Source organism: Cetorhinus maximus, chromosome 16, assembly GCF_964194155.1.
Source record: "Cetorhinus maximus chromosome 16, sCetMax3.hap1.1, whole genome shotgun sequence".
Lineage (NCBI taxonomy): Eukaryota > Metazoa > Chordata > Chondrichthyes > Lamniformes > Cetorhinidae > Cetorhinus > Cetorhinus maximus.
Genome location: NC_135894.1, coordinates 26,570,545 through 26,584,032, shown reverse-complemented (window position 1 = coordinate 26,584,032; position 13,488 = coordinate 26,570,545). Strand labels below are relative to the sequence as shown.

The 13,488-nt window shown below is 43.0% G+C and overlaps 1 protein-coding gene across 1 annotated transcript in view; it reads right to left on the bottom strand.

The window, feature by feature from the left end:
• LOC144691442 (lysosome-associated membrane glycoprotein 1-like) overlaps positions 1-12,769 on the bottom strand; it is a 31,446-nt gene extending 18,677 nt beyond the window's left edge. Inside the window, exons 1-2 of the mRNA XM_078559539.1 lie at positions 12,586-12,769; positions 4,829-4,944 (exon numbers count right to left, since the gene is read on the bottom strand). Of these exons, the coding sequence (XP_078415665.1) occupies positions 4,829-4,944; positions 12,586-12,634 (165 nt within the window). The 5' untranslated portion in view covers positions 12,635-12,769. The remainder of the gene's footprint in view (positions 1-4,828; positions 4,945-12,585) is intronic.
• Positions 12,770-13,488: the final 719 nt, after the last annotated feature.

Genomic DNA, 13,488 nt, shown 5'->3' with positions numbered 1-13,488 from the left:
GGAAAATCTCCACCAGTAATGAGGCTATCTGCTGAGTTTGGCTAGATTAGAGGTGATGGCAGACGGGGGAAGCAAAGGTCAGAAAAAAATTAAAAGGGCAAATTCCATTATTCAAAAGTCGGAATTTTACCAAACGGCAGAAATTTCTCATCCCAGAAATATGCCCACTTTAACAATAACTTTAGAAAAATTTCAGTACATAGACCATCAGCACTCACCATTATCGAGGGGTATATTGGACTGCAACTTCTGGCGCCCACACAAGCAGTTAAACGCAGAATTCTAGAAACTGCTGTCTGATTTTCCCTGCTCCACCACAAGATATGCTCTAACAGTATCTTACCATGAGATTTGGCACTCAAACAGGTGGAGGTATGAAGTTGCAGCACATATCCACCAAACATGCCAGAAACTGTTAGGGTTAGTACATTTTGGCTGTTAGTGCATTGTTATCAATTTAATTAAAATTAATTATTGCCAAACCACTTCTCCACATTGCAAATTTACACTCGTGTGTAGCTACTTCAGATTTTAAGTAATGTTGAAGATATTTTAAAAAATTTTTCCTTTGTCTCATCTCTCTCTCAATCCCGTCTTCCTCTCCCTTTCTTGTGCATTCTGTACATGACGTTACATTAAATGTTCTAACTTAAGACTTCCTGGTTTAGACTGTTTGCATCAGCAAGAATTGAGACACATGGTTGCTTGCCTTGTACATGCATGCCCCAGATCCCCTTAGAGAGTGCATTGACTGACATAACAATCAGTGTAGCAACAGTAGGTGTAGTGAATGTTGGGTGTTAGTTGTTTGTTAATCTGGGCCATTAATCAGACAGCAATAAACTTCAACATTTAAGTAGTTTTTCTCTTTTAGACAATTTACAAACCTAAACAACTTGGGAGATCAGTGGGAGTTATTTTCCAATGTAAAGAACTTACAGTATTGCCATCAGTGTTGGAAATCACACCTACTGGAGGGGAATCTCTAACTTGCATTATTCAGGATTCACCATTGCTTTGAATACTGAATTGCAAGCCTGCAGTTTGACCAAACAGGATCATGGTGCATAAAGGAGGATGCACATCGTGCAGCAGGAATAACTTCCAATTCTCAACATCTGCCCTCCAGTAAGCTCACTTACTCTTTCCTGTCACAAGTAATATTCGCTTTTGGAGATATATGTAGCCTTAAAATCTCCCTTGTGCTGAAACGTGGTAGAACTTCAGTCCTGGCTGCTCTCAATTTTAATCAAAAACTTTGCACTGAAAGCATAGCCACACAACACAGGGTGGCTATTTATACCTAACTCTTGCTCTGTAGGACAGAGTGCTGGTCCTTGTAGTCCATTGTTAAATATAAGACCAAAAGAAATTGCACTCCATCCATCTGAACCATTGCATAATGTACCACTCAACTGTCCAATCCTCCAATATCGTTTCTAATCCTTTCATATTTACTGCTCTCTTTCCCAACCTAAACCACGTGCCCCCCTCACTCCTGAGATTAAGCCCATCCCCTGGCTCTAGAGTTTGTACAAACCTTTGTACATCAGAGCAAAAGATAAGGCTAAAGCATTCACAACAATCTTCAGCGAGAAGTGCCAAGTGGATGATATATCTGGCTTGCTCTGGAGTTTCCCAGCATCACAGATGCCAGTCTTCAGCCAATTCAATTCATTCCACGTGATATCTAGAAACGGCTGAAGGCACTGGATACTGTAAAGGCTATGGGCCCTGACGTTCTGGCAACAGTACTGAAGACTTGTGCTCCAGAACTTGCTGCGCCCCTAGCCAAGCCGTTCCAGTACAGCTACAACACTGGCATCTATCTGGCTATGTGGAAAATTGCCCAGGTATGTCCTGTACATGAAAAGCAGGACAAGTCCAACTCAGCCAATTACCGCCCCATCAGTCTACTCTCAATCATCAGTAAAATGATGGAAGGGGTCATCAACAGTGCTATTAAGTGGCAATTACTCAGCAATAACGTGCTCTCTGATGCCCAGTTTGGGATCTGCCAGGGCCATTCAGCTCCTGACCTCATCATGGCCTTGGTTCAAATCTGGACAAGAGAGCTGAGCTTCAGAGGGGAGCTGAGCATGACTGCCCTTGACATCAAGGCAGCATTTGACCAAGTGTGGCTTCAAGGATCCCTAGCAAAACTGGAGTCAATGGGAATCAGGGGAAAACCTCTCTGCTGGTTGGAGTCATACCTAGCACAAAAGCAAATGCTTGTGGTTGTTGGAGGTCAATCATCTCAGTTCCAGGACATCATGCAGGAGTTCCTCAGCGTAGTGTCCGCGGCCCAACCATCTTCAGCTGCTTCATCAATGACCTTCCTTCCATCATAATGTCAGAAGTGGGGGTGTTCACCGATGATTGCACAATGTTCAGCACCATTTGCAACTCCTCAGATACTGAAGCAGTCCATGTCCAAGTGCAGCAAGACCTAGGTAATATCCAGGCTTGGGCTGACAAGAGGTAAGTAACATTCATGCCACACAAATGCCAGGCAATGACTATCTCCAACAAGAGAGAATCCAACCATCACCCCATGACATTACCATCACTGAATCCCCCACTATCAACATCCTGGGGGTTACCACCGACCAGAAACTAAACTGGGCTAGCCATATAAATACAGTGGCTACAAGAGCAGGTCAGAGGCTAGGAATCACGTGACGAGTAACTCACCTCCTGACTCCCCAAAGCCTGCCCACCATCTGAACGGCACAAGTCAGGGGTGTAATGGAATACTCTCCATTTGCCTGGATGAGTGCAGCTCCAACAACACTCAAGAAGCTTGACACCATTCAGGACAAAGCAGCACGCTTAACTGGCACCCCTCCCAAACACATTCACTTCTTCCACCGCCGACAGTGGCAGTAGTGTGTACCATCGACAAGATGCACTTCAAAAACTCACCAAGGTTCCTCAGGGAGCAGTTATCAAACCCACGACCACTACTATCTAGAAGGACAAGGGCAGCAGACACATGGGAACATCACCACCTGGAAGTTCCCCTCCAAGCCACTCGCCATCCTGACTTGGAAATATATTGCCGTTCGTTCACTGTCACTGGGTCAAAATCCTGGAACTCCCTCCCCAGCAGCACTGTGGGTGTACCTACACCACATGGACTGCAACAGTTCAAGAAGGCAGCTCACCACCACCTTCTCAAGGGCAATGAGGGATGGGCAATAAATGCTGGCCTAGCCAGTGACACCACATCCCGTAAATGAATTAAAAAAAACAAATTTTCAGAGTTCAGTTAATTGATTCCAGAACAACTGAAAACTTCCATAATATCTCCCCCGAGCTTGCTTATCTCCAATGTAACCAATCTCACGTTCTTCCACCTCTCCTCATAGCTCAGATTTCTTAAGTTAGCTGTCAGTTCGGTTGCCCTCTACTATTTCCAATGCCTGAATATCCTTGCTGCAGAGCAACATTTGGAACTGGACGCAGGTGTAGCCATACCCAGATTCATCTGTGAAGGTAGCAAAGCAGTTAATAAAATTAATAAAATATATGGGATCCCCAGCTCCATAAGGCACAGAGTACAAAAGTCAGAAAATTATACTAAACTTGTATAAAACATTAGTTTGCCCCAGCTGGAGTACTGTGCCCGATTCTGGGCACCACACTTCAAGAAGGATGTGGAGGAATTGGAGACATTACAGAAGAGATTTACTCGAATGGTTCCAGTGATGAAGGATTTCAGTTACATGGACATACACAAGAGTAAATAAAGAGAATGGCTGAATGATCAATGACTAGAGGGCACAGCTTTAAGATTTGGAAATGCATTGTCTGCTAGAGTAGTGGACACATACCAAAGTCAGGAATTGGATACATGCTTGAATGAGAAAAATTGCAGGGTTATGGGGGAAAGAGAAGTGGAGATGACTAACTGGACTGCTCTTCGAAAGAGCAAATTTGAGCTGAATGGCCTCCTTCCATGCTGAATTATTCTTTAGTTCTACGATTCCTACTGAGTGGATTTACTATTGTATTTTACCATGTATAAATTGCAAGAGAGTCAACTTTCTGTACAGTGCTGCACACTGTGTTTCATTAAACTATCCATCAATATCCCAAGATCCTTGGAAAAACTCAGCAGGTCTGGCAGCATCGGCGGAGAAGAGCACAGTTGACGTTTCGAGTGCTCATGACCCTTCAACAGAACTAAGTAAATATTTCACCCCTTTCATATTTTTTCTTAGTTCTGTTGAAGGGTCATGAGGACTCGAAATGTCAACTGTGCTCTTCTCCGCTGATGTTGCCAGACCTGCTGAGTTTTTCCAGGTATTTCTGTTTCTGTTTTTGTTTTGGATTTCCAGCATCCGCAGTTTTTTGTTTTTATCTTTTGTTTTTATCCCAAGATCCTTGGTGTTGCTTTTTGTAGCCTACGGCCATTAAGTTTCCAACCATTGTTCCTCCTGTTAATATTTCCCAGAAGAGCTAAATAACTGAGCTCATATAAATAACTAAGCTCATCGAACTTGCCCGAAGGATAAACAAACAGTTCAGCAAGTCAAAGGGTATTTAAGTCAGTTGAACTTCAATCCAAGCACTTGAGTGGATTTTAAACATTATCCAGTACCGAAGATTAAAGCTCAATTGCTATTTTCAAAGCACAGAGAGCATCGCTACATATCAACTTTAGCACTGACAAAAATCAGATTAATTTTCTTTTTACGAACACCTTTGTGAGCTTTTGTTACATTTTATGTAGGCGATTAGTAGAGTTGACTTTTAATCATCCATCTGATTTTTGAGACTGAGAGATTAAGGGCTGTGCTATGGAAACAATTATGTTACTTACTTCCTTTTTAGCAGTGGTTTCATAGCTGACTGAAAAGTTGGCTGAGAATTCAGCTAGCAAGCATATTTTTCTTCCATCTTTCACCTCAAATCTCATCAAAGTAACCTGTAAGAAACCTGCACAAAGAAAATTATGCAGTTAAAAAAAGGAAAACATTGAAACACTCACTAGAAGGCGATACTTGCAAACACTCACTCAACAGAAACTGTTTGAAACCTGGATTTGCCATAGACGCCCAAAGTTTAGTAACACCATTGCTTTATTTCTAAAAGGAGGTAACTCACACTGCTCTCTTACCTTCTTATACAATAGCACAACATAGCAACATAACAAGAGCATCCCCTTGTGACCTAAAACGGGCATTTGTACATTTTATATGACTGCTTCTTCAATTTCTCTAAACAGAGTTGATATTTGGCAAAGCACATTACAAATTATTTCATAGCAAACAAACGTACAGTTAGTGGATTGATTAAATGGCTTAAACAGCCTTCTGTTACTTCAGAATGCGAGCCAAAAGAAAAATTGTAATCCACCACAATCTGTAATTGCTTGGTCGGACATATCCCTTACTCTTTTCATTACCATCACACAAGGCAACAATCCTAATTCATTGAGGAGTGTAGAAGAGAAGCAGCACCAAGCCTATCTATGAGTAAATATGATGGAATACTCTCCACTTGCCTGAATGAGTGCAGCTCCAACAACATTCAAGCTTGACACCATCCAGGACAAAGCAACCTGCTTGATTGGCACCCGATCCACCATCTGCACACAATGGCTACAGTGGCTACCATCTACAAGATGCATTGCGACAACTCTCCAAGGATCCTTCGACAGCATCTTCCAAACCTGCAACCTCCACCACCTAGCAGGACAAGAGCTGCAGATGCATGGGAACATCACCACCTGTGAGTTCCCCTCCAAGTCACAATTTTGACTTGGAAATATATCGCCGTTCCTTCACTGTCATTGGATCAAAAACCTGGAATGTCCTCCCTCACCACATTGTGGTGGTTCATGAGGGCAGCTCACCACCACCTTCTCGAGGGCAATTACGGATGGGCAACACTAAACACTGGCATAGCCAGTGATGCTCACATCCTACAACTGAATTAAAAATAATTTTTGACCTTGAGCTTCGCTGAACATTTACAACTCTCTTCAAAACTAACTGCCTTCAGTCTTCTCAGTTCAAGGAGCCTGACTTTCTTGTACCCCATTCTTTTATATCACCACCTTCAGAGAAAACAGCAATCAAAAAAACTAATGAAATGTTAGTCTTTACCTTGGATGGGCTGGAATACAACAGGAAGGAAGTTATTCTCTAGTTGCATAAAGTCTTGGTCAGACCCCATCTGGAGTACTGGACCACACCTCAAGAAAGATCAATAGCCATGGGTGGGGTTGCTCAGCTTAGATCCATCAGAACGATACTAGAAGTTAGAGATAACATTGCAAGGATAGGTTGTTTAAACTAGAGTAAAGAAGATTGAGAGGTGATCTAATCAAGCTGTTGAAAATGTTCAGAAGATTCAATAGGGCGTAGGTACAGAGAAAATAATTTCATTGAACAGACCATCAGGAATGAAGGGACATAATCTTAAAATTAGAGCCAGGCCATTTAGGATGACTTGGGACTTTTCATTATATTAAAGGCGTTATATAAATAAAAGTTGTTGTTGTTCATGTACTAACCATCTTCCATCCTTGGGTCTTATTTTTATAAAAATGACTGCATACAGTAATTTCCTATCAAATCTTCAATAGAAAGATCAATTTAGCTTCGGTCCCCTATTTCTCATCTACATGCTGCCCCTTGAAGACATAATCCAAAAGCACCATAGTAATTTTTCACATGTACACTGACGGCACCCAGCTATACCTCACCTCCAACTCTCTTGACCTCTCCATTGTTGCTAAATTATCAGACTGCTTATCTAACGTTCAGTATTGGAAGAGCAGAAATTTACATACGACCATACAAATTAAGAGCAGTCCGCCACTCAACTCCTCGAGCCTGCTCTGCCATTCAATAAGATCATGGCTGATCTGAGTGCAACCTCAACTCCACATTCCCACCTACCCCAGATAAGCAACGATTATCAAGAATCCATCGACCCCTGCCTTAAAAAAAATTCAAAGGCTCCGCTTCCACCACCTTTTGAGGAAGAGTTCCAAAGACTCACTACCTGCTGAGAAAAAAATTCTCCTCACTTCCGTCTTAAATGGGTAACTCTTATTTTTAAACAGTGACCCCTAGTTCCAGATTCTCCCACAAGAGGAAACATCTTTTCCACATCTACCCTGTCAAGGCTCCTCAGAATCTTAGATACTTCAATCAAGTTGTCTCTTACTTCTCTAAACTCCAGAGAATATAAGCCAAGCTTGTCCAACCTTTCCTCATAAGACAACCCTCCCATTCCAGGTATTAGTCTAGTAAATCTTCTCTGAACTGCTTCCAATGCATTTACATCCTTCCTTAAATAAGGAGACCAATACTGTACACCATACTCCAGATGTAGTTTCACCAATGCCCCATATAACTGAAGTATAACCTCTCTACTTCCCTATTCAATTCCCCTCACACTAAAGAATAACATTCTATTAACTTTCCTAGCTGCTTGGTGTACCTGCATACTAGCCTTTTGCGATTCATGCACTAGGACACCCAGATCCCTCTGCATTCAGAGCTCTGCGATCTCTCACCACTTAGATAATGTGCTTCTTTTTTATTCTTCCTGCCAAAATGGACATTTTCCCACATTTTGCTTCATTTGCTAGATCTTTGCCCACTCACTTAACCCATATTTCTTGTAGCCGTTGTAGTCTTCACAACTAACTTTCTTACATATCCTTGAGCCATTAGCAAATTTAGCAACCATACCTTCAGTCCCTTCATCCAAATCATTTATATAAATTGTAAAAATTTGAGGCCCCAGTACTGATCCCTGTAGCACACTACTTGTTACATCTTGCTAAACAGAAAATGACCCATTTATGCCAACTGTTTCCTGTTAGCTAGTCAATCTTCTATCCATGCCAATATGTTACCCCTTACACAATGAGCTTTTATTTTCTGCAATAATCTTTGATTAATTAATTTCCTCAATTACCAGGAAGAGTGAAGTTATTGTTTTTGATCCCCATTTCAAACTCCGTTTCCTAGCTACTGACTCCATCCCTCTCCCTGGCAACAATCTGAGGCTAAATCAACCTGTTCATAATCTTTGTGCTACATCAATGCCAAGATGAGCTTCTGATCTCATATTTAATTATGTTAAAGATGCTGCATAAATCTTAACTGCTGCTGAAAGTCAAAACATCCTCAAATGTAACTATAATGTTTGTCAGAGGACGGCAGTTCAAACCACTGCTCTACATCAATAATACATAGAAACACTCAACAGAAAGTAATAACATACTGTGAATCAAAAGATATAGAAGTGGGAACCAAGATTAACCAACTTGCATGGAAGGTTAGTCACAGCAACTTCTTTGAAGAGGCTGTTTTTAGAGATTGTCACCTGTACAAACGGTAAACAATTGTATTTGTACAGCACCTTCAACATAGGGATCCAAAGGCACTTTACAAGGGAGAATTGTTAGGAGATTGCCAGAAGCATAGCAAAGCAGAGGCATTAAATGATGCCTGTAGCTCCAAAGAGGAAGTCTAAGGCAGTTGATGGTCATTTTACTGACGGTAGAGAGGAGGCCAGAATTTGTAAATTGAAGGCCACAAGTTAGGATGGAGCTCTGTGTGAGGTTGAACAGGTTGGTTGAATCACAGAGGGATTTGTAATAGAGCAGAGAATTTCAAATTCAGTTGTTGAAGAACAGGGTATCAGTGGTAGTGACAGTCAAGTTAGGCTTTACAATGCAGGCAACAGATGAATTGCAATTCATGTAAGATGGAGTTCAGGAGGGTAATGAGGAAGGCATTGGAAAAGTAGAGCTTACAGGTAGCAAAAGCATGGACAATTGTTGCAACTGCAATGGGGACATATTAGAAAAGTAGCCTTAGTTTGCTCAAGATCAAACAGCACACACAGGTTTTGTCATTTAGCTCTACCTGAGCAGCCAACCAAACACGAAGTGGAATCAGCATCCAGGCAGAGTTATTGCAGATGCTGAGTAAGATGGCTTTAATCTTTCCAGTATTTAATGGAGAAAACTCTGGCTCATCAATGGCTTGATATTGATGACTTGATACCTATGCATTATATCATGAACAATTTGAAATCAGAACATGCAGATATCGCCACCTAAACAATGCGAGACCATTTCTCCATGGCTAGTAAGGAGCTGACATTCTCCAGCCATAACTTCTGAGAAGCTGGAAAGCAGTAATAGGAGGAATTTGTCTCACGTTGAGAAGCTTTTGAGAATCTGAACTGTGCAATTGACATCCCTGAAATGAAAACTTAAAAGCTTCCTACTGAAAAAATAGCAAATGGATCCACAGGATGTCCCAAACGCATCAAGCAATCAAAGGACTAATTCTTCCTTGCAGCAATTTTAGCATGGTTTCAAAACCTTGCCCGCATGATTTCAAAACTTATAGATGACATTAAAACCAGCGGACTTTTGCTAAGTTTGAAACTTGAGGAATTTTCTTGGTGAACATAAGACAACATTAAAAACAAAGTACTGCAGAAGCTGCAAATCCAAGCTAAAAACAGAAAATGTTGTACTCAGCAGGTCAGGCAGCATCTGTAGAGAGAAAAACAGAGTTAATGTTTCAGGTCGATGACCTTTCATCAGGACAGCAAAATGGATGTACTTGAGATGCACACAGCTAACTAGTCTTCTGGAATAAATGATTGAAACGGTTAAGATTCTGAGATGGCTTGACAGGGTAGATGCTGAGAGGATGTTCCCTCTTGCGGAGGAATCTAGACTCAGTTTCAACATGTCAATGGTTATGGGAGGCAGACAGGAAAGTGGAGTTAAGGCCAATCAGATCAGCCATGACCTTAGTGAATGGTGGAGCAGGCGTGAGGGGCCAAATGGCCAACTCCTGCTAGTATTCCTTATATTCTTTTGTGATTTTGACCATTTTAAATTTATCAAACTTAAGATCAGATGGCATTCCCCAGTTCTAAATAGGATCACAAAAGAGAATCAGGTACATTTCCATTCCTGAAACTATTGCTTGGGAGAATAATTTTGACTTCTATGACACCTAATTAACTAGCATGACAATTCTCATTAACATTGAACCCCTTGACAAACTGCCAGAGGGTAATGGATCTATGTAGAATGGCATCGTAACAAGATGTTAACAGTCAGAAGATGAAAGGGAAATTACTGACAAGGAATTAAAATAAAATTTATATAGTCCTGATCCACTTGTTAGTTTACACAAAGGAAAAATTAGCATCAAAACAGGGAGACAAGAGGTTGAGTGCTGGTGTATGTTACTATGTGCTTCAAAATGGAGAGGCATTGTAATGGAACATTAAACTAAATTTACCCCAATTAAGTCAGATTTTTTGATAGCATTTTATTTTAGTGTTCTTTAGATCTTCAACCTTTAAAAGGTATCTGTCTCTGCAAGCTGGTATTAAATACCATTTAGCATGAATGTTTCTTCTGATATTAGCTATCCCATTAACTTTAACGTGTTCATCTACTCATTTCTGAACTGGATTGTTATGCAATACAATTGTAAACTTGCGATATCCAATAATTGTTTTACAATTTCACACTCGCCAGATCATAAATACACTTACAAAAGTCAGTTTAGCTAGCTCATCAAGAGCAATTGCTCTTATGACCATGTGGCTGACAATATCTCACTCATGAGTTCTGTGCTTGCTTGTGAAATAATGGTACGGTTACTTGGAGAAATTTCTCACGCAATTGATTAAGACATCCTTCAACTTCTGAGCTTCAAACAGCAACACAGTCCGTTATTAACAAATACTCAGCTTCAAAAATTTCAACTTGAGGTAAAAACCATTACATCACCAAGAGCCACTTTCAGAATACTCTAGGCAGAAAACAATCTCCTTAGAATAAACGACAAAACTGAGGGCTGCAAGGTAAAAGCCTAGAACCGAAGCCAGAAACATAAGGTTAAAAAGGACAATTGATTTACTGGATAAAAAAAAATACAAGAGGAACTAAGGACAGAAAAGCAGCAGTGTGAAAGATGAGGGCAAGGCACAAGAGGCAAAATAAACAAAGCAACTAAGTGGCAGATGCACACGAAGATAAACGTGAGCATGCCCTCCAACCACAAGACGTATTAAAGCAGGTACCATGCCCCCCTCCACTCCCAGATTACACCTGGTGAGGCATTCCCCTCCACCTCCCCACTCCCAGATTACACTGGGTGTGAGGCACCCCCTTCCCCAGCTCCCAGGTTAAACCAGTTGCGAGGCTTCTTTTCTTCCTCCCTCCCTGAAGTCCCTCATAACTAGAACCATTCTCCTGAATCTCTTCTGCACTCTCTCCAATGCCTTCACTTCCTTCCTAAAGTGCCCAGAAATGGACGCAATATTCCAGCTAAGACCAAACCAATATCCTATATAAGTTCAACATAACCTCCTTGCTCATGTACTCTATGCCCCTATTAATAAAGTCTGTGCGCTTTATTAACTGCGCTCTCAACCTGTGCTGCCACCTTCAATGACTTATACACCCAGGTCCCCCTACTCCTGCACTCCGTTTAGTGTTGTACCCTTTATTTTATAGTGTCTCTCCATGATCTTTGTACCAAACTGAATCACTTCACAGCATTGAACTTCATTTGCTACCTGTCCACCCATTGCACCAACTTGTCTATGCCCTTACACTAGCCTCCTCACAGCGCACAATACTTCCAAGTTTCATATCATCCACAAATTTTGAAATTGTGCCCTGTACACCAAGGTGTAGGTCATTTGTATATATATTGTAATTCTCCAGTCCTCTGGCAACAACCAAGTTGAAGGAAGACCGAAAAATTATGGCCAGTGCCGTTGCAATTTCCACACTCACTTCCCTCAGTATCTCTGGATGGTTCTCATTCGGTCATGTTCCATTCAAATTTAAGTGCAGACAGCCTACCCAATACCGTCTCCTTATCAATTTTAAATCCTTTGAGTGACTGAATTACCTCCTCTTTCACCATGGCCTGGATAGCATCTTCTTCCTGGGCAAAGTCAGATGCTACGCCCTCTGTCTCAATGCGTAGATCCCTTTTTTGGTCCCTAATAAGCCCCACTCCACCCTTTATCACTGTTTTACTATTTATGTGTAAATATATAGAGCCGCCCCCACCCCGCCCCCAATCTCCCAGACGACACCGGCTGTGAGGGATCCCCTCCCCCCACAGATGACGCCGGCTCAGGGATCCCCTCCCCCCTCTCGATCATTCCAGGCCTCACATGACAAGCCATCACGTGATCCCCGGGGTAACGGTCAGGCCGCGCGCTTCCTCACAACCCCCTCCCTGGGCCCACAGACAGCCCGGCTCCCTCTCTCCACCCCCCCACCCACCACCGGGATAGCCCGGTCCCTCTCCCCAACCAACACCCGCCCGCTCGCTCGCTCTCCCCAACCAACACCCGCCCGCCCGCTCCCTCTCCCCAACCAACACCCGCCCTCTCCCTCTCCCCCACCATCCATCGCACCCCCCCCACCCCGGGGCCACTCACACAGCACCCCCTCCACCTCCCCCCACAAAGCCGCCAGCCTGTCACCCTACTCCGCCTTCTCCACACGGCGAGAGCGAGGCCCCCCCCCAGCGGCCTCAGGCCTTTTCTTACCCAGCAGGAGCAGAAGGGCGAAGAGGCAGTAGGAGGCGGCGCGGCTCATGGTGACAGTGGCTGAGGAAGAGGGTAGGCTCGGTGTCTCTCGGCTCGATCCCGGTGTAGGGCTCCGCTGCACTCTCCTGTCCTCTCGGTCTCTCACCGATCCAGTCCCAGGCTCCGTTTGCTCATGTGACCGATTGCATCAGAGGGGCGTGGCCCCCGTCTGTCAATCACCCAGTCAGCAGCTTAGACACGCCCCATAGCAGAAGGGCATTCAGCCCATCCTGATCCTGCCCCTGTTCTGGAGCCCTCTAATCCTGCTTAACCCAAATACTACACTTACAGAATAGTTACAGCGCAGCAGGAGGACATTCAGCCCACCCTGTCCCAGCAAAAGAGTAATTCACCAGGTACCACTCATCTCCCTCCAAGTTCCAATATTCCCTGCCCTCTAACCCTGCTTAACCTGAATACTATCTCTCTCTCTCCAGGTACCATGCCCTAAGAGGTGCATTAGCGACCATGGACTTCCATGTGATAAAAACAAAAAGATAAAAACAAAAAACTGCGGATGCTGGAAATCCAAAACAAAAACAGAATTACCTGGAAAAACTCAGCAGGTCTGGCAGCATCGGTGGAGAAGAAAAGAGTTGACGTTTCGAGTCCTCATGACCCTTCAAGTTCTGTTGAAGGGTCGTGAGGACTCGAAACGTCAACTCTTTTCTTCTCCGCCGATGCTGCCAGACCTGCTGAGTTTTTCCAGGTAATTCTGTTTTTGTTTTGGACTTCCATGTGTTGGTCCATGATTATGTTTTGCAAGGTAGTGCAGTGGTTTGCTTCCTGTAGGTTCTGGCTGATTAGGAAACTCTCCTACTCTTACCACCTGCCATAGGTGTATTGGAAGGATTTACAGGTTGA